The sequence below is a fragment of the Canis lupus genome, chromosome 4 (assembly GCF_011100685.1).
Source record: "Canis lupus familiaris isolate Mischka breed German Shepherd chromosome 4, alternate assembly UU_Cfam_GSD_1.0, whole genome shotgun sequence".
NCBI lineage: Eukaryota > Metazoa > Chordata > Mammalia > Carnivora > Canidae > Canis > Canis lupus.
In genome coordinates this window covers 38,017,962-38,044,600 of record NC_049225.1, presented here as the reverse complement: position 1 = coordinate 38,044,600, position 26,639 = coordinate 38,017,962, and the positions used below count along the sequence as shown (strand labels likewise).

The 26,639-nt window shown below is 40.0% G+C and overlaps 1 protein-coding gene across 1 annotated transcript; it reads right to left on the bottom strand.

Annotated features, from left to right (window-relative positions):
* Nucleotides 1–3,831: 3,831 nt before the first annotated feature.
* On the bottom strand, nt 3,832–24,161 carry THOC3 (THO complex 3). Its single transcript, XM_038534709.1, has 6 exons — nt 23,823–24,161; nt 22,922–23,078; nt 20,936–21,140; nt 17,546–17,707; nt 17,325–17,425; nt 3,832–4,426 (listed from the first exon to the last, which is right to left on the bottom strand). Exons 1-6 carry the CDS (start codon nt 24,087–24,089, stop codon nt 4,263–4,265), a joined length of 1,056 nt encoding a protein of 351 aa, XP_038390637.1. The 5' UTR covers nt 24,090–24,161; the 3' UTR covers nt 3,832–4,262.
* Nucleotides 24,162–26,639: the final 2,478 nt, after the last annotated feature.

Below are 26,639 nucleotides of genomic sequence, written 5' to 3'. Positions count from 1 at the left end.
ACATGTAAACTGCTAGTAAATTTGTAAATCATTAAATAGTTTTAAATTTGGTGTCCCTAAATGCTAACAATGGGTCTTAGCTCTATAAATGGGCACTAAAAAATAAGTGTTAATTATTTCTTTGTCCAATTCCCGCTCCCTTTCTTCTTAAAGCCTCCACTGTCTTCTTTATAACCTTATAACCGTCCCTTTTGCACACAATGTGGTTAGCTCAGGCACAGGGAAAGCCTCATAAGGTTGGAAGACTTCTATTGTACACAGATATAATATGAACACCTACATAATAACAGCTGCTGTTTACTGACCATCCACAATGTGCCAGGCATTTTACAAATGTCAACTCAGTTCTCATAAGCTATAGTATTATTATGTACATTTTAAGGATAAGCAAAACTGTGGAGGTGAGGTAAGATGGCCAAATTCTTCCAGAACAAGGATTTGAAGCCAGGTCTATCCAAGTCTGCCCTACTCAGCAGGCCGCACTACTAACCAGTATGAACCAACATCACCAAGCCCAACACCTCCCTCCTTTCTCTCCAACCCCACCTCACATTCCACCTGACCACCTCCTCCACATCCCAGAACACGGATGCCACCTCTGCTCTGTTCCAAGCTGCAGCACCCCTTCTCACATGCCCCTCCCCCACAGCCACACCCTCTGTATTCAAGACTTGCACTGAGCCCACTTCCTCTCCATCCAATCCTCTCCCAGCCTGCTCTGCTAATAGGAGCTTTACCCTCCTCCTCCTCTTACTTCCCCCACTGGTGTGCACAGCTCTGACTTACGCTCCGCTTGTCCACTTGCACACACAGCCATCACAGACCCAAACAGACTGCAACAGAAAGCAGGTGGGAGTAGTTCTCCTCTGAACCTCCCATCACATCCAAGGGTGGCAGATAGGTCTCCTCTCCTCACAGCACCTACTACTGGAATGACGAATGTGGCTCACTCAGCTCCAGCATTTAGAGCCACGAAAGCTGACAGACTGCTGACATGTCTCTGCGGCCAGCCTCTGTGGATTCTCATTAGAAGCTGCTCCTCCCCGAGGAGAAGGGATGTGCTAAGCATCTCCCGCACACCAGGTGCTGTGTTAGACCCTTTACAAATATGTTATGTCCTTTGGTTCTCCAAACCACCTAAGGAGAAGAGGATTTATCATCTGCACTTTATGGATGATGCAAGTGGGCTCAGGTCAATCACTGCTGGAGTCAAGATTCAAATCCCGTTCTGCTCACCTATGAAGCCAGCCCTCTTTTCACTGTACCGCACTGTCAGAGGGAGCAAAGGAGGCAATACTTACCTACCCGCATATAGGTGCTGCTGAGTGTGCAAGGCACTTCTAGGTGTACGATCTCTACTCCCCTTCTGAAGGATAGGACTCACCTTTTAACTCTGTTCATGGGCTTTTCTTCCCCTTCCAAAGAAGGAAGACATTTTCTGGTCCCTTTTGTGATTAAAACCCTTAGGGAATAAAATACATCTTGGAAACAGGAAAGGGAGTAAGGGGTTTATCTACCTCACTGCTGGTCATTTTAAACTAAAAGGCCACTGATATATCACACACCCCTTGCAGCTCATAACACACCCATACACAGATACACACACAGTCTTCACTCCAGAGCTCACAGAAATGAACTCTTCCTGATTCCCTTTTTTGGATCTAATTACATCTGGTCAATACTCCCTGCACTAGCCTCCCAATCCACTCCTAGGACACCTGCTCCCCGTCCCCATAGATCAGGGTAGGGAAATAATCCTCAAGGCACACACATATACCTCACAGGATCTTAACATCTGGCAGGTTTCATCCTTCCCTATTATCTAATGCCATGGAGGAACCAGAATCGTAGCACAAAATATACTATAATCTTAACTATCTATTTCTCAGCATTACTTGTAACTCAAGTCTACATAGCAATGGGTCATTGGCATAGCAAATCCCAAACTTTCTTTACCAACTATAGCCTAACTCAGAGCAGAACTCATCATCCACTTCTGACTTGCTAGTGTTTAGAACTGTATTACATGGCTGTACTGACATCAATTGCTAGGTGACCATGACTGGTTCCCTTCCTGCTCTGAATTAGACAACTCACTCAAACCACAGGGGCATCAGGTCTGGGACAAATTATGCATTTCTCCAAAAGGGACCCAACTTCTACATCTCCCCAGGACTCTGAAATCAAGACACAGAAATGTTATGAGCAAGGCCCTGACAGTCAGCAAACATTGCCACAAGCTGGAGCTCTTTCCCCACAATCAGTGTTTTCCTGTTGCTACAAGTGTCCCCCTAGTTTAAAGCAGCAAATCTCTTAGTGAAAAGTTGAGTGAATCACTACTTTACACAAACCCAGAGGAAAAAAATCTACATGGATCAAGGGAGAGGGAACTGATCAAATACTAAGATCTAGACTAAACCTTGGTATCTGATTCCAATGTTAAAGGGGCTATATAGAGAAACATAGCAGCATCCACAGGAATGACAAACAACCATAAAAATAAAGATCAGTGTACCACAGTTTGCTCCTAGTGACACGAACATTGAACTTCTGACATAATGAGGTAGCATGCTGGTTTACAACTAAAAAGAACCATCTTCAGGGAAGGTCACAGGCAGAGCCTGTTCTGGGTGCTGAAGGAAACAGTACTGACTGAACCTGAAGAGTGGACTCAACCAATCACTCATTAAGTTGGACTTCTTAGAGCCAAGGTTTACTCATCTGTAAAATGGGAATGGCAAGTGAAATAAGAATAGCCATTGTCAATAGAAGGCATGTGGACCTCTAAGCAAACCTAGATTTAAATACTGTCACTTAATGAGTTAAATTTCCTAAAGTGGTAAAATGGTGATAACACCCAACTGCAGAAGTGTGTTGCAAAAACTGAGTAAAGTGCTTATTACAGTACCAAGCCTAAGGAATATCTAATAATTAAAATTTTCTATTAAGACTTACTGAGTGTTTATAATACTGCTTAACATGGTGCTGAGCATTTTGCATGTTTTACCTTATCATACTTGATTTGTCTACTCTGCAAGATTTGTATAAACATGTTTGTGTAAACATGTTTCTATACATAAATAAGACAACAGAAAAACTCCTAAAAGGATACACACAAAAATGCTAATAGTGGTGAGTATCTCTTGGGAGAAAAATACAATTTTTTCTTTTCACCTACTTGCTTTTTCCAAAATTTTCTATGAATATCATTTAGTGAGGTGTATTTTTATGTTTTCAATCCCAAAATACATTAAAATACAATGAAAATCAAAAACTGCTCACAGGTAATCTCCTACACAAGCCACTTCTTTTGGAGATAAGAGCTAACAAAAGTTCTGTTTTCCCTGAAGAACGAGCATGTGCCCTGCTTTTCAGTAAGAATTGACTTATCCCTTCTTCACTTTGCCGCCAGGGGGCACAGCCAAAACTTTAGTTCAATCATTCAGTCAGGTTCTCATTTTTTGCATATTTCTATTTTAATTTCCCCAGTCTCGCCTTCCTATTCTTATCTATTATGTCTTATTCTGATTTTGGATTTATTTATATTTTATTACTTTTCTCAGTGTTATATTGTAAATGTAGTCTATAAATCCTCTGTATATTAAGGTGAGGTATACATACACACAAAATGAAGACTTTAAGGACTGCTATTGCCCATACACTTCACGCTGGGCATTTCATAGAATTCATGTTGCATTTCACAGAATTCTTGGTTAGGACATTAAATGACAGAATTAATTACAACCTCTAAATTTAATTTGAGATTTTTTTTAAATACAAAACTGCAACATCTTCCAATATGAGCAACAATAACAACACAAATACCATAACTTTTAAAGTCTCAGAAGTCCCATAAAGTCAGCTTTATTAAATGCTCAACTCGAAAAATTATATACATTTCTTTTTACTATAAAAAAATCTCCATCCCCATCTCACCCTTCCTCACTCACTCACTCAAGGTAGGTATTGTCCAAGCAGAAGCAAACCCAACAAAGTCTACCATATACCCAAAAAGCAGAGAAGACAGGAGGTCCCCAGAGTTAAGATATGCTGATGTTATCGTGCAGAGCCCTCCTGCAGGGGAAAGAATGGGAAAAGCTCACATAACAAGAAGGGAACTAGAATAGGCAAACTAACAAAGACTTGTATAATTTATACCAATTTACAAATACCTTAGGTGCCCACCAACTCCAAGAGAACAGACCAAACTAATACACAAAGGAAGGCCTCTGCCAGGGCCCCCTCTCCCTGAGGTCCTCCTATCAGGAGTCATTAGGAAGCCCAAACAGCTTCACAGTTCCTGCTTCCCGACTGCTGTCATATTTGCCATCTTTGTCATCACAGGCAAACGCCAGCAGAGGCCTCTTGGGGTGCCAAGCCACGGTGAAAGTTGGAGACTCACACTGCACCTCCCATAGCTTGTCTCCTATAAAAATCAATATAGGGAAACCAATCAATACATTAATAATAAGAAACCATATTCATTTAGTACTTGCCTACATTAAATCATTTAATCCATTTTTTAAAAGATTTTATTTATTTATTTGAGAAAGAGAGAGCACGAGCTGGGCAGGGGGGGCAGAGGGAAAGAGGCAGACACCCACTGAGCAGGGAGCCCGATGCAGGGCTCAATCCTAGGACCCTGAGATCACGACCTGAGCTGAAGGGAGACACTTAACTGACTGAGCCACCCAGGTACTCATCATTTAATCCACTTATTAACCCTGCAGGATAGGTACAATTATTATCCAATTTTATAGAGAATACTGAGGCACAGAGAGAGCACAAACCAGTAGGTGGCAGAGCAAGATCTGAATGTAGAGCCTATGGTCTAAACCTATTCTACACTCCCTGGGAAAACAGTAACAGCAGTTAATATTTGTTGAGCACCTCTTAAGAATCAGATGGATTATATTTTATTTTAATAAAGGATAAATACAATACAGCAAGGCAAGTAATGATTTTAAAACCCTTTTTAGGGATCCCTGGGTGGCGCAGCGGTTTGGCGCCTGCCTTTGGCCCAGGGTGTGATCCTGGAGACCCGGGATCGAATCCCACATCGGGCTCCCGGTGCATGGAGCCTGCTTCTCCCTCTGCCTGTGTCTCTGCCTCTTTCTCTCTCTCTGTGACTATCACTAAAAAAAAACAAAAAAAAAACAAAAAAAAAAAAAACCCTTTTTACAGGGACGCCTATGTGGCTCAGCTGTTGAGTGTCTACCTTCAGCTCAGGGTGTGATCCCAGGGTCCCGGGATCAAGTCCCACATTGGGCTCCCTGCATGGGGCCTGCTTCTCCCTCTGCCTGTGTCTCTGCCTCTCTCTCTCTCTCTCTCTCTCTCTGTGTCTCTCATCAATAAATAAAATCTTTAAAAAAAAAACCAAAAAACTCTTTTTACAGAAACAGGTGACTGAACAGTTAAGTCATACCTCAAGGAAGCAACAAAGTTAGTACATGAAGTCTGTTTCCAAAGCCACAGATCTTTCTGCTAAATCACAATGCTTTGCAAATCGATTTTTTCCCCAAAAATGTCATTCTTCCTACTCATTGAAATTAAGTATGATTTTTCTTTTTTTTTTTTAAGTATGATTTTTCTAAAGCCATTATTCCTTTAGTCCTGCTTTACATTTTTTTCAACTTTAGGGTTAAGATTAATGTAGTAAAACATTAACAATGTGGTGTTAGCGATGCAGGATATATCAAATTATATACTTCAAACTAGACAACGATACAGTAAATAAATTATATTTCAATAAAGCTGTTTAAATATATATTTATGCACACATATATGTGTGTAGACAGAAAGAGAGATTCTTTCTGTTAAATAATCCAATTTCAGGGACAGTTAACCATTCTTCATGATGCTAGTATCTGGCAGTCTAGCTTTATATCTGAGCAAATTTCTGTATTACACAAACTAAGAATTAGTTTCAGAGGCTGCTACTCCCCCTTTTACTCCTTTTTAGGCCTTTAACTCCATCATTTGTCAAATCATTTGGGATTGTTGACAATAAAGAAAGTTATACAGTTCAAGAAAACCAGAGTAGACCTAAAAAGGCCTTCTAAAACGTTTCCTAAATAACCATGTGGCTTCATAAACTTTAACATCTTGACAGTTTTATTGGAAAGTTTAATCTCTGAATGATAAACAAGGTGCTATCTGGGTGAGACTGACATTACTACTCCAGACCACTGAAGTTCTAAAAGACTCAGTGCAGTATATATGGTGTGTGACTAAAAAGCTGAAAGTGAACTGTTAAAATACATGCTATCAGAAATAAAATTAATTCTTACTTTGTTTTACCTTTAACCACTAAAAATACATAAGACACAAAATCTCAATATACGATTCCAATTATACATAGTATAGTGTGTGTATATACGCACACACAAAGATGTATAGATATCTATATATAAAATATCTTCATAGATATATAAATATCTATATATTTAAAGAAGACTGGAAGGAAATATACTATGTTAGGAATTCACTATCTCCAAATTATGGACCTATGTGACTGTTAATTTCTTCTTTATATATTTGTCAGCATTTTCCAAATACTCTATTATGTGCATATATTATTCTTATTTTACAAACTAATATACAAAGACATGCTTATTGCATAAAATTCAAATAGTCCAAAGGCACAGAGCAGCACTGGGCAACAGAAACTTTTGTGATGGAAACATTCTACATCTGCACTATCCAATACAGAAATCACCAGCCACATGTGACTACTGAAGTCATTAAAATGAGCCTAGGGTGACTGAGGAACTGAATTTTTCATTTTATTTAACTGGTTTCAGTAATAGTAATTAAATCATAAATTAAAATTTATCTTCTTCTAGTCTTCTAAGTCTGAAATAAATTCTTTCAAAAGTCTTTCTACGAATTTAGCTTTAGTGTTTTTATCTAAATGGGAACATAATACGCATTGACTGGCTACTTGCTTTGCTCATTCAGTAAAAGTCTTACCAGTCTTGCATTTCAGCACATATAGACCTATGTTTTTCTCTTGGAACACTGTAATATGTATGTATCACAACTTATTTAATTAGTCCATCATAATGAAAATTTAGACTATTTCCCTTTTATGTGTAAAACAGTGCTATAAATAAATTGTGCTTCCTTTTCCCTAATCATCTGACTTTTAATTTTTAGCCTAGGTTACAGAGAAAAAAAATTTTTAATGTTAAAAGTATTTGTCTGAACTACTTAGAAAACTTAATACAGCCATCTGTGATATATTCCTGAAAGACTAATTATATGTGAACTAAATCATATTTTAGGGCACCTGGATGGCTATGATAGTTAACAGCCAGCTCTTGATTTCAGCTCAGGTCATAATCTCAGGATCCTGGGATCGAGCCCCATGCTGGGCTCTGCACTCAGCAGGGAGTCTGCTTGAGGATTCTCTCCTTGTCCCTTGCCCCCTTCCCAAGCTTGTGTACTTTCTCTCTAAAATAAATAAATAAATCTTAAAAAATGAAAAATCAGGGGCACCTGGGTGGCTCAGTGAGTTAGGCATCTGCCTTCAGCTCAGGTCATGATCCCAGGACCCTGGGATCAAGCCCTTCATTGGGCTCCCTGCTCAGCAGCCAGTCTGCTTCTCTCTCTTCCTCTGCTGCTCCTCCTGACTCACGCTCTCTTTCGCTCACGTGCACGCTGTCTCTCTCTCTCTCTCAAATAAATAAAGAAAATCTTTAAAAATAAATTAATTAATAAAATAATAAAATAAATCATATTTTATATGTATTAGGTGAGGTAGACAAACTTGCACAAAGATGACATGGGAAAAACAGGCACACGCAACAACCCTTCTGTAAGTGGTTTGGTCCTTCACAAAATGTGAACACCTTGGACTCAGTCAGCAATCCCACTTCACTGGTTTACCCCAAAGGATGACCTAAAATGAAGTCCATGAAGAATATTTCTCACAGCACTATTTATAATGGTGCAAGGTGAGAAACCACCAAAGAGCTGGGCAAGTAAAGTATCTATAGGCAATACTGGCAGTTTAAGAATATACTGATATATTCAGTAGAAATCTAAAATGCATTATATGTGGCAGTGGAACTCAGCCATCACCATGTTAAGAAGCTGTAACATTCTCAGGTGTGCCAGGTATAGCCTTATAGCCTGGAGCAAGAGACTATCCATACATCACACAACAAAGGTGACACAAAGGAGCTTTGTATCTTTTTTTTTTTTTAATTCTATTTATTTATTATGAGAGAGAGGCAGAGACATAGGCAGAGGGAGAAGCAGGCTCCACACAGGGAGCTCAACATGGTACTCGATCCCAGGACTCCAGGATCCCACTCCGGGCTAAAGGCGGCGCTAAACCGCTGAGCCACCAGGGCTGCCCAGGAGCTTTGTATCTGAGTGGCTGGACAACACTCACCATAATGTTATCAACAGTAACATTTTTAAAATTGTGGAATTTCAATTTTTTACTTTATTCTTTGATGTTTTATATACAGTTTAAATTCCTTTACTAAAGTACCATCTATTTCCAAAAACAATAAAGCTATATTACAAAATAAATCTGAGGGTAAAGCACAGAAGATGGCATCCTAAGCTCACCTCCTTCCACAGACACACTGAGGCAACAAGTGTGTCTACTGCATTAACTCTGAAAATGATCTGAAGACCAGCAGAAGAGACCTTCCACAGCTAATCACAGAGAGAAGGCCACACTGAAAGGGTAGAAAGGGTGGAGACATGGCCAGGAACCAAACCCCTGGTGCAAATAACCACAAACAGGAGTGCCATCACAAGCATGGAGGAGTGAAGGGATCAAATTCCACAAAGGGCAATCCTGGCCCTAAGAACCTACATTGGGAAGACAAGTTCCCATAATGTCTGGCTTTGAAAATCAGCAGGGCTTAACTCCAAGAGCTTTAGAAGGGCTTAACTCTAGTCGAAATGGAGGGCAAAAGAGCCAGCACAATACTAAGTATCTCAGCCAGAGACAGCACTGAAGCAGCAGCTTGAAAAGCACCTAGGGTATACATGAAGGAGACGTACTAATTTTAGGGTGTGTGCAGAAGGGCAAACATGCAGATTTCTCCAGGTATAAAAAAAGTACTGGTGGATGCCATTTTTCTTGCCCTCCCTGCGTCTAGATAGCTAGATGCTTGCAGAAGCCAATTCTAACACCCTCTACCTACCTTGTTAGCAACACATGCCATGCCCCAGTGTTACCCTACCACCCATCCTATCCAACCCACTGGCCTCCGCAGGTACCCCTCCAAAGTGACTCCTGCTCTGGGGGACAAAGGAGATAACCCTACACACCAGCTTGCCCACAGTTCCTACAGCTGGGCCTCTTAACTGGCTGCACAAAGATCAAGCCCTGCCCTTCTATGTACCTGCAGCTGTCGCAGAAGCTAATTACACACAGCTAGGCTGAATGCCAGCCTCACCCACAATTAAGCCCATAGCAGCTGCAGCCAGGCCTCTCAACAGCATGGGAGGAAGCACAGTGCTCCTGCAACAGGCAAAGCAGGTCACTGCTGCCAGCTGGGCTGAGGGTCAGACCCACCCATCAGCATGCCCACAGCAATCACAGCTCAACCACAGCAGGCAGCAGGAGGGTGCACTCAGTCCACACAGGGGACAGCCCTAGTGTGCCTGGTTCTAGTGACCAACGCAGATAAGTCTACAGGGCACCACAGGGCCTCTTCTATGTATAGCCACAACTTTCAAGGTCAGGAGATATAGCTGACCTACCTAACACATAGAAATAAACACAGCCAGACAAAATGATGAGACTAAGGGATACGTCCCAAATGAAGAAACAAGACAAAATTACCGAGAAAGGACTAAACAAAATAGAGATAAATGATATGTCTAATAAAGAGTTCAAAGTAATGGTCCTAAAGATACTCAACTGGACTTGAGAAAACAGCTGATGAACTCTATAAGAATTTCAAGAGATAGAAAATGTAAAAAAAGAGCCACTCAGAGCTGAATACAGTAATTGAAATGAGAAATACACTAGAGGAAATCAACAGCAGGTTAGAGGATGCAGAAGAACGAATCAGAGATCTTGAAGACAGTAATAGAAACCAACTAAGAAAAAAAAAAAAGAAACTAACTAAGATGAATAACAAAAAAGACAAAAGAATAATAAAAGAATAGGTGAAGGAACCTCTGCAATACCATCAAGCATGATAACATGTACACTGTAGGAGTCCCAGAAGAAGAGAGAGGAAAGTGGACAGAAAATTTATTTGAAGAGATAACAGCTGAAAATATATCCTGAATCTAGGGAAGGAAACACATCTAGATCCAGGAAACAAAGAAAGCCCCAAACAAGATGAACCCAAAAAGGTTCACACCAAGGCACATAACAATTAAAATGGCAAAAATTAAAGATAAAGAGAGACTCTTAAAAGCAGCTGAAGAAAAGCAAATAGTCACATGCAAGGGAAAACCCCTAAGGCTACAGACCAGAAGGGAGTAACATGAAACATTCAAAGAGCTGAAAGAAAAAAAAAAACATACAGCCAAGAATACTCTACCTGGCAAGACTATCACTCAGAGGTGAAATAGAGTTTCCCAAACCAAAGGGAGTTCATCACCACTAAACCAGCCACACAAGAAATATTTAAGGGAATTCTTTAAGTGAAAAATAAAAGGCCATAATCGGAAGAAAATAATGAAAGGAAAAAATTTCACTGGCAAAAGCAAACATATGTTTAAAGGTAGTGGACTAATCACTTATGAAAGTTAAAACACAAAAGCAATAAAGTCGGTTACGTCTATAAAAATTACTCAAGGGATACACAAAATAAAAAGATACATAATATGGTATACACATAAAATGTAGAGGGGGTAGCAAAAATTCAAAAATTCTGCTTCTTAGAATGTGTTCAAAATTAAGCAACCATCAATACAGACTGCTAAACACAAAGGATGTTATATATGACCCCTATGGTAACCACAAATCAAAAACCTATAATAGATATACAAAAAGCATTAAGAAAAAGTAATCCAAACATAACATTAAAGAAAATCATCAAACCACAAGGGAAGGGTGATGGGCATTAAAGAGGGCACATGATATGATGAGCACTAGGTGTTACACTATATGTTGGCAAATTGAATTTAAATAAAGAAAAAACAAAACCCCAAGGGAAGAGAGCAAGAGAAGGAACAGGGAAGAACTACAAAAACAACAGAAAACAGTGAACAAGGGCAGCCCTGGTGGCGCAGTGGTTTGGCGCTGCCTGCAGCCTGGGGTGTGATTCTGGGGACCCAGGATCGAGTCCCACATCGGGCTCCCTGCATGGAGCCTGCTTCTCCCTCTGCCTGTGTCTCTGCCTCTCTTTCTCTGTGTCTATGAATAAATAAATAAAAAATCTTAAAAAAAAAAGAAAAGAAAACAGTGAACAAAATGGCAATAAATACACATCTATGAATAATTACATGTAAATTAACTATGTGGTCCAATCAAGAGACGCAGGTTGACCGAATGGCTGAAAAAACAAGACCCAACTATATGCTGCCTACAGGACTCACTTCAAACCTAAAGACACATACAGACTGAAAGTGAGGGGATGGAAAAAGATATTCTACACAGATGGAGCTGAATAAAAAAGCTGGGGTAAAAATATTTTTATCAGACAAAATATACTTTACAAAAAAGACTGTAGCAAGAGACAAAGAAAGGCATTAAATGATAAAGAAATCAATCCAACAAGAGGATGTAACAATTTTAAGTATCTATGTACCTAACATAGGTACTAGGAACACCTAAATACATGAAGTAAATATTAAGAAACATAAAAGGATAAATTGACAGTAATACAATAGCAGGGGACTTTAACACCACACTTACATCAATGGATAGATAATCCAGACAGAAAATCAACAAAGAAACAATAGCTTTGAATGTTACATTAAACCAGATGGACTTGACAGATACGTACAGAACATTCCAACCAAAAACAACAGAATACACATTTTCTTTTTTTTTTCTTAAAGATTTTATTTATTTATTCATGAGAGACACAGAGAGAGAGAGAGAGAGAGAGAGAGGCAGAGGCAGAGACACAGGCAGAGGAAGAAGCAGGCTCCATGCAGAGAGCCCGAAGTGGGACTCGATCCCAGGTCTCCAGGATCATGCCCTGGGCTGAAGGCGGCATTAAACCGCTGAGCCACCCGGGCTGCCCCACATTATTTTCAAGTGCACGTGAAATATTCTCCAGGATGGATCATATATGGTAGAACACAAAACAAGTTTCAATGAATTTAAAAAGACTGAAATTTTATCAAGCATCTTTTCTGACCCACAGTGATATGAAACTAGAAATCAATTACAAGGAAAAAAAAAACTGGAAAAAACAGAAACACACAGAGGTTAAACAACATGCCACTGAACAACCAACACATCAATGAATACATTAAAGAGGAAATCAAAAAACCCATCAAGACAAATGAAAATGGAAATACAACAATCCAAAATCTTTAGGATGCAGCTAAAGTAGTTCTAACAAGAATGCTTATAGCAATACAGGGCAACCTCAAGAAACAAGAAAAATCCCAAATAAACGAATCAACCTTATACCTAAAGACACTACATAAAGAACAAAGCCCAAAGTTAGTAGATGGAAGGAAATAAAAAAAATTAGAGCAGAAATAAATGAAATAGATACTAAAAAACATTAGAAAATATCCATGAAATCAAGAGCTGGTTCTTTGAAAACATAAATTTGATAAACCTTTACCAGACTCATCAAGAAGAGAGAGAACTCAAATAAATGAATTCAGAAATGAAAAATAATAACTGACACTACAAAAATACAAAGGGTTATATGGAAATACTATGAAAAATTATATCCAACAAATTGGACAACCTAAAAGAATGAATAAATTCCTATACACATACAATATTCTAAAACTGAATCAAGAAGAATGAGAGAATTTAAACAGACCAATTACTACGAATGAAACTCAAATGGTAATCAAAAAACTCCCAATAAACAAAAGTCCAGATGGATTCAGAGGTGAATTCTATGAAACATTTAAAGAGTTAATACCTATTCTTCTCAAACTATTCCAAAAAAAAAAAGGTGAGGAAAAACTTCCAAATTCATTCTATGAGCCCAGCATTATCCTGATACCAAAAACCAGGCAAACACACTACAAACCAAACAAACAAACAACTGCAGGCCAATATCCCTGGTGAACATAAATGCAAGAATCCTCAACAAAATATAGTAGCAAATCAAATTTAACAATACATTAAAAAGATCATACACCATGATCAAGTGGGATTTATTCCAGGGATGCAAGTATGGTTCAATATTTGTAAATCAATCAATAAGAGAAAGGCAAAAACCATATGGTCATCTCAAATAGACACAAAAAACGTATTTGACAAAATAAACATCCATTCTTGATAAAAAAACTCTCAACAAAATGGAGTTAGAGGAAATATACTTCAACATAATAAAGACCATATATGAAAAACCCACAGATAACATCATACTCAATGGTGAAAAACTGAAAGCTTTTCCCCTAAGATCAGGAGCAAGACAAGGATGCCCATTCTCACCAATTTTATTCAACATAGTCCTGGAAGTCCTGGCCACATCAATCGGACAAGAAAAAAACCAAAGGCATCCAAATCGGTAAGGAAGAAGTAAAACTGTATTTGCAGATGCTATGATACTATATACCAAAAACCATAAAGATTCCACAAAACACTATTTGAATAAATGAATTCTGGGGCGCCTGGGTGGCTCAGTTAAGTGTCTGCCTTTGGCTTAGGTCATGATCCCAGGGTCCTGGGACTGGGCCCTGGTCGGGCTCTCTGCTTAGCAGGAAACCTGCTTTTCCTTCTCAAACTCTCTCTGTTTAAAATAAACAAATTCAGCAAAGTTGCAGGAAACAAAACTAATACACAGAAATCTGTTGCATTTCTATACACAAAAATGACGTAATAGAAAGAAAAATTAATAAGAAAACAAACCCATTTACAATTACACCTAAAAGAAAAAATCTGGGAATACATTTAACCATGGAGGGAAAAGACCTATACTCAGACATTGAAGAAAGAAGTTGAAGATGTCACAAATAGAAAAATATACCATGCTCATGGACTGGAATAATTAATAGTTAAAAGGTTCACACCAACCAAAGCAATCCACAGATTCAATGTAATCTCTATCAAAATACCAACATTTTTCACAGAACCAGAATAATCCTATAATTTATATGAAATCACAAAAGACTCTGAATAGCCAAAGCAATCTTTGAGAAAGAAGAACAAAACTGTAGGTATCACAATCCCAGTTTTTAAGATATACTACAAAGCTATAGTAATCAAAACAGTATGGCACTGGCAAAAAAATAGACACATGATATATCAATGGAACAGGATAGAGAACCCAGAAATAAACCCACCCCTATATGACCATTAATTAATCTACAACAAAGGAGGCAAGAATATGCAATGGAGGGCAGCCCGGGTGGCTCAGCGGTTTAGCGCCGCTTTTGGCCCAGGGCCTGATCCTGGAGACCCAGGATCAAGTACCATGTCGGGTACCCTGCATGGAGCCTGCTTCTCCCTCTGCCTGTGTCTCTGCCTCTCTCTCGTGTCTCTCATGAATAAATAAATAAAATATTAAAAAAAAAAAAAAAAGAATATGCAATGGAAAAAAGTTTTGTCAACAAATGGTGCTGGGAAAACAGGACAGCTACATGCAAAAAAATAAAATTGGACCACTTCTTACACCATACACAAAAATAAACTCAAAATAGATTAAAATGTGAGATCTGAAACCATAAACACCTAAAAAACATAGGCAGCAACCTTTCAGACATCAGCCTTAGCAACATATTTATGGATATGTCTCCTCAAGCAAAGAGAAACAAAAGCAAAAATAAACTACTGGGATTACACCAAAATAAAAAGCTTTTGTGTAGCAAAGGAAACCATCAACAAAACAAAAAGACAACCTACTGAATGGGAGAAGATATTTCCAAATAATAAATCCAATAAAGGGTTAATATCTAAAATATATAAGATTTATGTGCTCAACACCAAAAAAAAAAAAAAAAAAAAAAAAAAGGTAAGCTAATTAAAGAGTGTGGTGCCTGGGTGGCTTACTCGATTGAGAGTCCAACTTTCGATTTTGGCTCAGGTCATGATTTTAGGGTCCTGGGATCAAGCCCCACATTGGGCTCCATGCTTACCAGGGAGTCTACTAAGATTCTTTCCCTCTGCCCCTCCCTCCACACTCTACTCATGCTCTCTCTCTCAAATGGGTGAATGAATCTTTAAAAAAAAAAGAGACAGAAAATCTGAAAAAACATTTTTTTCCAAAGATATACAGATGACCAACAAACACATGAAAAGGTGCTCAGATCACTGATCATCAGAGAAACACACATCAAAATTACAATGAGATACCACCTCACACCCATGAAAATAGCTAGTATCAAAAAGATAATAAAAAACAAATGTTGAACTGGAGGGTATTATGCTGAGTGAAATAAGTCAATCAGAGAAGGACAATCATCATAAGGTTTCACTCATATATGGAATATAAGAAATAGTGAAAGGGATTAAAGGGAAAGGAGGGGAACTGAATGGGAAAAATTAGAGAGGGAGACAAACCATGAGAGACTCCTAACTCTGGGAAACAAACAAAGGGTAGTGGAAGGGGAGCTGGCTGGGGGATGGGGTAACTGGGTGATGGGCACTCAGGAGAGCACTTGATGGGATGAGCATTGGGTGTTATACTATATGCTGGCAAATCGAGCTTAAATAAAAACAAATGTAAAATTAAAAAAAAAAAATGTTGGTGAGGATGTAAAGAAAAAAGAATCCTCATACGCTGCTGGTGGGAACATAAATTGGTGCTGCCACTATAGAAAATGATATGAAGCCTTCTCAAGAAATCAAAAATAGAAATACTATAAAATCCAGTAATTCCACTACTGGGTAATTACCCAAAGAAAACAAAAACACTAATGCAAAAAGATATGTGCACCCCCACATTTATTGCAGCATTATTTACAATAGCCAAGATATAGAAACCACCTAAGTGCCCATGGATAAATGAATGGATAAAGAAAATGTGTAGACAGATAGATAGATAGATAAATAGATATACACACACACAGTAGAATATTAAACAATCATAAAAAAAGAATGAAATCTTGCCATTTGCAAGAACATGGATAGACCTAAGGAGTATTAAGCTAATCAGACACAGAAAGACGAATACCGTATGATTTCACTTATACATGAAATCTAAAAAACAAAACAAGTAAATAAACAGAAACACATTCATAAATACAGAAAATTGTTGGGTGTCAGAGGGGAGAGGGTTTGGGTGATAGGTGAAATAGGTGAAGTGATCAAGAGGTACAACTTGCAGTTATAAAATAAGTCATAAAGTACAGCAAAAGGAATATAGTCAATAACGTTGTAATAATGTTGACAGTGACTACATTTGTTGTAATTAATGACTAATGCACTTAGTGTCAAATCACTGTCGTACATGAAACTAATATAATACTACATGTCAAATATACTTTAATAATAAAAAAATTAATTAAAAATAAGTAAATCTAAGAAAATTCTCTGTAAAATGTATACTCTCCTCCCATTTTTCTATTTTCAAACTCTGTTGGGTTTTTTTTTTTAATTTTTATTTATTTATGATAGTCACAGAGAGAGAGAGAGGCGGAGAGGCACAGGCAGAGGGAGAAGCAGGCTCCATGCACCGGGAGCCCAATGTGGGATTCGATCCCGGGTCTCCAGGATCGCGCGCTGGGCCAAAGGCAGGCGCCAAACCGCTGCGCCACCCAGGGATCCCTCTGTTGGTTGTTTTTAAAGCAAATGACATGTATTTTGGTAATTCCTAAAATTATTTTTAAAAATATGCATTTAAAAAAATATATGCATTTTTTTTAAGTTCACATACAGGCAAAATATAGGGAAAAAGTATACCACAACACTAAAAGAGACTGTATTTAGAGGTGGGACTACAGGTGACATTTTATTCTTTCTCCTATTTTCCATATTTTAAAAATGTCATCATAATAGAGGAATTAACAGTTAATAAAATGCAAAATATTTTCCTAAATCACTTTCTTTCAGACCCGCCCCTTTCTCAACTCTTTGCTCCCTTATGCACCTGACTATAACAGTCATAATAAACAAGCCTGTCCTAAGAAGAAAATTCATTTATGCTAATGAAGGTGTGGTAGTAATGTGAAGATGAAAACACACGACAGAATAAGTCCTGATGGCTGCAGATGACAGACAGAAGACTCATTACAGTAGTGAAGGTTTCAGTTACCTGTCTCTACTTCAGCAATGTCAATAAAATGATCTTCTGAAGCTGAGGCCAGCATTTTTCCATCATGGCTAAAACTGAGGGTCCTCACAGGCCAATCCAGCCTAATAACAGAGGAGACAGAGGAGATGTTAGAATAACCCAGTAAGAGAAGGGCACAATTTCACCCAAAATGAAATCAAATTAATTTATCCGACAAGGAAAGTGCTGGCAGAACCACTTACCTGGAAAAGCACCGAACACACACCAACTCATCCACATCCCAGAGGCTGACCAAGGCATCTGCACTTCCTGTGGCAAAGTACTTTCCCATGGGGTCAAACTTGATACAGATGCAGTTGGAAGGATGGGCATTGATGGACTGCACAGGCTTCAGCTCTGGGTAGCTGAGAAACAAGACAGACCGCAATTAAACTAGGGGAGGGGACTATGGTCCTAAGATGACAAGAGGAGATACTGAAGAAGAAATCAAAGACAACAGAACAAATATCAGACTGCAAGTAAAACAAACTTTCCTGGACTTAAAAAAAAAAAAATTAGATTATCGTCAGGCTTTTCTGACACGAAGACTTTATGACAAAAGAAAATGGGGATAATATATTTAAGATGTATAAGCAAGAAAATATGAATCAAAGATTTTCATGTACAGCAAAATTGACTACCAATTATAAAGAGCTCAAATACTAAGCAGCACAATTAAGTATCTATAAGTTTAATAAGCATATAAGTTATAGTAAATATGAACTCAGGGAATACTGTCCATGAACCTTTCCTGAGGAATCTAAAGAATGAACTGTGACAATCAAAATGACTAGAGACTTATCAGCATAAGACTGGTGATGAGTATTACATATACAGCCTCTTGTAGAAACTATATATGTAAATGAAAAGCATAGTATACTGTAGCTCTATACTCTGACAATATATAGTATTAAGTATTTTTTTTTAATACAGAAGAATGAGGAAAGCAATGCAAAAAGCAGAATTTACTATTTTAAGTAATCACACTGGTGGCAGTAGTGGTAATAATGTTATTCTGAGATATCTCTACATATAACATAGATAAATGTAATAAGAAACTGTGGGATATTCTATTTCTATAAATCCCTTGTGTCCCTGAGAACCAGAATACTCAAATACTCAGTTTGGAAGGAGTTATTTATAATATAGAAGATGTTTAGTAAAATTCCACTCATCTTGAATTTTTTTTCTTTTCTTTTTTCTAAAGATTTCATTTATTTATTCATCAGAGACACAGAAAGAGAGGCAGAGACACAGGCAGAGGGAGAAGCAGAATCCCTGCAGGGAGCCTGACCCAGGACTCAATCCCAGGACCCCGGGATCACTACTGGAGCCAGAGGCAGATGCTCAACCCCTGAGCCACCCCCGTCTTCCTCACTCTTCTTGAATTTTAATTGAAGTCATCAATATAAATTCACAATGCACATATTTTATTTTTTTTACAATATACACATAGAATTCTTTGCTCTGTCCACTAGAAAGGTCTAGAAATAATGACCAAACCATGAGAATGAGAAATGCTTCCATAGCTCCAATATCAGTTTCTTATAAAAAGAACCTAGCGATTCTTAGAGGAATTTCTGATTAAAGGTCTGAGGCAGAAAACATACAAGATGAACTCAGATATCCTGTCAGACCAGAGAGCAACAACCTGAAGACTACTAGGATTATGTAAAAAAAAAAAATGACTCAGGAATCAACCTGAAGAGGCTCCCATTAGCTAAAGATGGGATAATTTGAGTTTCTATTAAGGATAATTACTCCAACAGATTGAAATACATCTACCATGCTTCAATACATGAGTTTATGAGTCTTAAAAATACAACCTAGCTCATCATTTTTGGAGGCAATAGAGAACTAATTCATTATCTGATGACAAAGGGAAAGAAGCATTTATCCTGCCTTTTCTAAGTAAACTATATTCTTAAGTAAACAAATAGTTGATAAGAAGAAGTATCTTATATTCCAACAAATAAATTAGCATACAAAATTAGTAAAATCGAAACTAGGAGAATCTCTGCAGGTTAACAGCCTAGTTTTCCAACAGCTATATTATAAACAAAAGAAGGATGAAGAGCAACTTGGTAGTTTAACAAACTTAAAAGACACTAATTTTTTTTAAACAGACGAAACCAGAGTATCTAGAAATGCATACTTGGTAGCTAAAACTATAAAGAAATACTATAAAAATCAAGATAGTGTCTCCTTTTGAGGAAAGAGAATTATGACTAGGAAAAATACATAGACAGATTTCTGGGATGGCCAGCAAATTACTATTTCTTGACCTGGATGGGGTTACACAGATAACAGTTCATTAAGGCATAAGTTGTTTTAAGTGGCTTTCTGTATATGTTTTATTTTCTAATAAAAAGGCTTTTAAAAAAAACTAAAGAATCCCCACTTGAATAAAATTCAAGTTGCTAAGCACAGAATTCCAGCCTTTTATAATCTGGTCCCAGATTATACTTCAACTTTATCTTCCCATTTTCAGGCCCTCTCTTCAGATACCTTATCATCCATTCCCAGCAATTTTGACCTACCAACTACTTTCCATATAGAATACGCTTATTCACACCTGTTTTGTCCATTGTATGACTGCCTTGTGCTGATTCTTTAAATTCTACTCAGCTTTCAAGGTCAAGCTCAGAAGCTGCCTCCTTCAATCCTCAACTCCCACAGTCAATCTAAGTTTCTTTCCTGGGATGCCACAGCAAACTCTCAGCCTCTCTTCAAGAACCTATTTTACACTGCCTTGCACGGCCCATAGAGAATAGCAGAAAGAATAGAGCCCACAGACCTGAATTTCAATTCCAACACTCCATTCATTTACAGAATATTTACTGAGATCCTAACTCTGTGTACCAGGTATTAAAGTAGGCACTAGGGATTCAAAGTAATATGTGGTCCCTACATTCATGGAATTTAGAGTCTAGTGGAAGATATAGGTAAATAAACATGTAATTATAATATAGAATGAGAAATGCTTCCAACAGGAAGTACATAAAATAAGCTTCTAACCTGGAAAGGTAGGAAACTGATGAAGATGGCTTCCCTGGAGAGAAAGTGATATTTAAGGAGAGACTTTACGGGTACAAATTAGCCATAATTCAAGGTGCACCTACTTCCAGTGCTCACTAGTTGACTAGTGATTTAACCTCTCTGGATCCCAGATCCTCATCTGTCAAATAAGACTCATACTATCAACCGCATAAAATTTCTCTAAGGACTCAGTAAATAATTTTTATTTATTTATGATAGTCACAGAGAGAGAGAGAGAGAGAGGGAGAGGCAGAGACGCAGGCAGAGGGAGAAGCAGGCTCCATGCACCGGGAGCCCGATGTGGGATTCGATCCCGGGTCTCCAGGATCGCGCCCTGGGCCAAAGGCAGGCGCCAAACCGCTGCGCCACCCAGGGATCCCTAGTTAATAGGACTCAGTAAATATAAGGTGTCTGGCTCAAAGTTGCTCAACGGAGGTTAGGATTCTTTATTACCATGTGTCCTTTAAGCTCCTTCAGCACATCTAATTCATCTCTGTATCTAACACAGCACCCAGGGCAAAGATATGACAGTCCCTAAACTACAACCCCCTCACCTGAGGATGTTGATACAACCATTGCCATTTGTCAGGAAGAACATGTTATTGTCATTATTCCAGGAGATTTCATTTACTTCAAACTTGAACTGCTCTTCCGCCTTAGAACGGTGTGTCTTGGCATCAATAAAGGTCACCACATCATCCTTGTTGCCTACAGCTATGGTCTGCCCATCAGGACTCCAGCAGATATTTATATTCTCCCCTAGAAACCCAGATATAATCAGGAAGATATTGTTAGCCCAAAATCCTGCAGAAGTTTATTTTTTTTTAATCTGACAAAGACCAGAGCTATTATCTCCAAATTCCATTCACTAAGGTCCGAACCAATAGAAGGGAATGGGCAGCCCGGGTGCCGGGTGGCTCAGCGGTTTATTGCCACCTTCAGCCCAGGGTGTGATCCTGGAGACCCCGGATGGAGTCCCACATCAGGCTCTCTGCATGGGGCCTGCTTCTCTTCTCCCTCTGCCTGTGTCTCTGCCTCCCTCTCTCTCTCTCTCTCTGTGTTTCTCATGAATGAATAAATAAGATCTTAAAAAAAATAAAATAGAAGGAATGACCACTTACTCACCAATTATAAGTCCAGAATATTCATCTACAAATTTCCCCCTGTGGGTCCTCACTATAATTCTCTAAAGAACACTTTATTATCCCCATTCTACATATGAAGATATGGAAGATATGAGAGATGAGCCAAACTGTCAAAGCAGTGAAATAAAAGAGCCAAGATCTAAACTAGATTTGACTCCAATGCCTCTGATTCTTTTTTTATTTAAGATTTACTTATTTATTCATGAGAGACACAGAGAGAGAGGCAGAGACATAGGCAGAGGGAGAAGCAGGCTCCCTCCCAGGACCCCGGGATCACAACCCAAGCCAAAGGCAAATGCCCAACCACTGAGCCACCCAGGTGTCCCCAAAGCCTCTGCTTCTCAGACCAGCATTCCCAAAACTCTGGTCATTTATATGCCACTTTCACAATTTTGTTCTATCCACGTTAACAGCTATATTTCTTTATTCAAGATTTTTCTTAAAATTAACTTAAAAAATTTTTAGTTAAATAAATTTAGTTTCCATTTAGTAATAAATTTTATGGGCTAGTTCTTTTTTCCTGGTAGGCATTAAAATAAACACACAGCCGACTTTTAATGTTCATCTACATACCACCTAAATCATTCATGCATCACCAGTTGTCTACTTGGAGAAAGCACTGTAACATTCCACCTCTACAGACAAGACTTGTCAACAAAGCCCAATGGCCCACAGTGAACACATCGATTAAAAATTTCATCAACTTTATCAATTCTATGATGCATATATTTTCACACTTAATTCTTTACAACGTATCTTAAAATGCATCAAGATGCATCTCAAAAGTTTTGGTGGATCATGGTTATCTAGAAACTTTTCTTTCTTAACAACACATAAAACATCGGTACACCTTATAATCTGTGACGTTAGTCGATAAAATATAAGTGGCCTCAAGGTTTATAGGATAATACCTGGTAGAGAATAGATTCTACAAATGTACTGCACAACCCCCAGGTCATTTTCTCCCAGACCACCAAAACTATTCATTCCAAGATCAGCCATTCTAGCCTAGCAGGAGTTTCCCAAATTCTCCATACATCTGCACATGCAGCTCCCTCCTAGAGCTGCCGCTCACTCCTCACTCACCCACTGGACCCCGGACCACTAAATCCCTATTAGCTATTCTAAGAGTTTGCTCAAATTTTGTGAGATCTTGCTTGTCTCCACAGGCAGACTAAGCACTTCCATTCTAGATATCCATCTTGTAGACATCTCCAGTGTAACATGAACTATATTAGGGTTTTAGGCCCTAGGAGCTGGAGATTGTCATATTCAGCCCAGGATGTCCCATACCTAACACAGGGCGAAACACAGAGAAGATATTCAGGAAATGCTTGTTGAATTAAATTACTAAAAGTAGCTCATCTTCCTATTGCCCTCTCTCTGAAGAGTCACCTTTAGTGTTCACGGTGGCAATGCATTTTGTAGTCCTCACGTCCCAGATGCGAATGGTTTTGTCTCCCGATGCGGTGACAAAGAGGTCAGGATTACTTGGATGCCAACAAAGCTGGTCCACACTATCCCCATGTCCCCGATAATTGTTTTCTTTGACCTGAAAGAACAGAATCCACATGTCACCTTACACTTAAGTACCTGCCTCCACATGTAACTTCTCAGCTTTATTTAAACCAAGGCACCTTATGTCTAACAAAGACAATTTAAAAGAAACCAGTCCTTCCAAGTCCCTTCCCCAAAATTCTTCCCAATATCCCCTTCTCTTCCTTTCCAATCATTCTGAATTGTTCTGAGGTTTGGATTCCACATGAATGCCCTTACACTTTTGCCTTCCCTGGACTTCCTCCTTCTTTCTGGTTCTCCACACTTACTCTACCACCGACGTTCCCGATTTTCTTGCTCACTCCCACAGGAAGCCCTATTATTTTCAAAGGGGCCCATTACACCCTCATGGGGACCCCACCACCACCACAGACCCTAGCCACTCCTCACCACCACACAACTCCTTCCATCACTCTCACACACCCTCACCTCACTCCAGTCCCGTCCACCACCAGTCTTCATCCTGTCCTAGCCTACTCCCCGCTCATCTTCACAGCTCCTTTACTGCCACACTCCCTCGCACCCTCACCTCCCTTTTACCACCACCATCTTCCTCTCCACCACAGCCCCCAGATCCCCAAGCACCACTCTGGTCACTCCAGCACTACATATCCCCCTTAGCCCCACACCCCTCCTCTCCCCTCGCCTCCACCCCCCTTTCCACTCCCACTCTCGCCCTCAACACCACACCTCGCTCTACCACAGCCCCTCTCTCTCTGGCCTGGACCGGTCAGCTTACCAACCGGTCCTTCTCCAGTAGGAAAACGCTGGCCGTCTTGTCGAAAGACCCCGAGGCCAGGCGACGCCCGTCGCAGCTCCAAGCCACCGAGTGCACCTTGGCGCTGTGTGCAGGGAATTCGCGCGTCTTGCTGTGGCCGCGGAACAGCTCCTGCATTCCCAGCACGTAGCGTGTTGGGCCACTGGTCACTGAGCACCAGGGAGCCATTGAGCCAGGACCACTCTGGCCCAGCGCCGAGGGCCCCATGGCCGCCGCAGGGACCGCCATGGCGAGCTCCCAGTAGCCCGCGTCTCTACCGCCGCTTTGGTGCAGTCAGGCCTGCCGCCGCCGCTGCACGCATGCGCCTGGAGAACGCCCCTGCACAGCCGCAGTGCGGGCCATCCGGGAGGGGACTACAAATCCCGGCATGCAGCGCGCTACCCCTTTTCAAATAGTAATGATTAGGATTTAAGTTTCCATCATAGTGATTCTGAGCTTTTGAGGGCCTATTTCCCCCTTATCTACTGCCTGGTAGATATATTTGTATCCCTGTTTAATTGAAAAAGAAAGCCAGGGATCCATGGGTGGCTCAGCGGTTTGGCGCCTGCCTTTGGCCCAGGGCGTGATCCTGGAGGCCCGGGATCGAGTTCCGCGTCGGGCTCCCTGCATGGAGCCTGCTTCTCCCTCTGCCTGTGTCTCTGCCTCTCTCTCTGTGTGTGTGTGTGTCTCATGAATAAATGAATAAAATCCTTTAAAAATAAATAAATAAAATAAAAAAGCCAACGTTATCCCTCCAAACCTCAATTCCCCATCAATAAAAAACAGTAGATTCTCCACCCCTCAATCCCCTCCCTTAAGAGCAGAAGGCCTCCGACTCTGGCTGGAGAAGGACCAGCTGGTAAACTAGAGGTTTTTAGGGGTCCAGAGCAGGGAGGGAAGGGGTTGGGAAGGGGCCTGGGTATGTCTTTAAATAAACAAATTCTCCGATTTTTAAAAGTACTATTGATGGAGGATAGAAGCAGGAAAATGTTCACCTCTAGTCCAAAAGGCTAGTCTGTAGCCTGCATAGTTCTGATGAGGATGAAATACATACTGATTGCTACATTCTTTTTTTTTAGTTATTTATGATAGCAGGCTCCATACACCGGGAGCCCGACGTGGGAGTCAATCCCAGGTCTCCAGGATCGCACCCTGGGCCAAAGGCAGGCGCTAAACCGCTGCGCCACCCAGGGATCCCTGATTGCTATATTCTTAAAGGGTCTCATGACTGCCTGTATATCTCACGAATACTTAATATCAAGATGAATGATAAGCACCAGAGAACTCTTTTGAAAATAGTTTTATGAGTAGAAATTTGAAGAAAAGACATATGACCTAATACTCCCTGCACATCCTGACGCCCTTGAGCACTAAGCATGTAACTACTGTAAAGTTGCTCCCGCTGGCGGTGGTAAGAAAAGAGGCTACGAGGCCGGTGGATCCGAGAAATGAACTTTATTGCAAGCACCCTCGGGCAAGGTTTTCCCAATTGGGAAGTTCCTGGGTGGAAAGTTTCAGTTTCCTGATGGTGACGTGGAGGCCGCAGTGAAGAGGGCGGGGAAAGTCCGCGGTCTTGGAGAGGGTTGGGGGGGGGGGTGATCCGCCTTTTTGGAGCCCCGGTTTCCCAGCCGGCCCATCAACTACTAACTTCATACAGCAGGAGTGCAGATCCTTCTGCCCTTAAGCCCTAACCCCATGCCACTTAAATAAACTTACTGTTATACCATAAAACATCTCAAAAATTCTTTCGTGACCATCATGCTCAATGATGCCACAACACTACATGCACATGATTATATATACAAAAACATAAAAGATACAGAGTAAAAAGTAAATGTCCACCTGTGTCACCTCCCCTCCTTGGATTATTCCCACCCTCTGATCCCTACTTTAAAGCACAAGTCCAGGGATCCCTGGGTGGCGCAGTGGTTTAGCGCCTGCCTTTGGCCCAGGGCGCGATCCTGGAGACCCGGGATCGAATCCCACGTCAGGCTCCCGGTGCATGGAGCCTGCTTCTCCCTCTGCCTGTGTCTCTGCCTCTCTCTCTCTCTCTCTCTCTCTCTCTCTGTGACTATCATAAATAAATAAAAATTTAAAAAAAATAAATAAATAAAGCACAAGTCCAGCAGTTTCCTGCTGAAGAAACAACTAATGAGCTGCCAGAGCCAACCAAGGCCCTGGAGAAGGACTGTGGCCTCGGGGAGGGTTTTGGTGTTAAGCCGGTGGGTGGAAATTTGTTTAAAAACAAATTTTAGGGGCAGCCCCTGGGTGGCTCAGTCCGTTAAAAGTATCCAACTCTTGATCTCAGCTCAGGTCTTGATCTCAGGGTCAAGCCCCTCGTTGGGCTCCACACTGGGTGTGAAGACAACTTTAAAAAAATTTTTTAAAGGTAATATGGCACTTGGTAACAAATGTAGAAAATACAAAAGGGAATAGAGGGGATGCCTCGGTGATTCAGTGGTTGGGTGAAGCCTTTGACTCAGGGCATGGTTCCTCAGTCCGGGATCAAGTCCCACATCGGGCTCCTGCAGGGAGCCTGGTTCTCTCTCTGCCTATGTCTCTGCCTCTCTCTCTGTGTCTCTCATGAATAAATAAATAAAATCATAAATAAATAAATAAATAAATAAATAAATAAATAAATACACACACATGTAAAGCACATAGCTCTGAGAAAAGCCTTAGTAAGTGAGGCCCTTCTCTTTCCCCAATTTCCTTCTCTACCCCACTACAATCACAAATCCTTGTAGACTTCAAAGCTTTTTAGACTCCAGAAAATACCAATGAAGCTCATTAAAATCT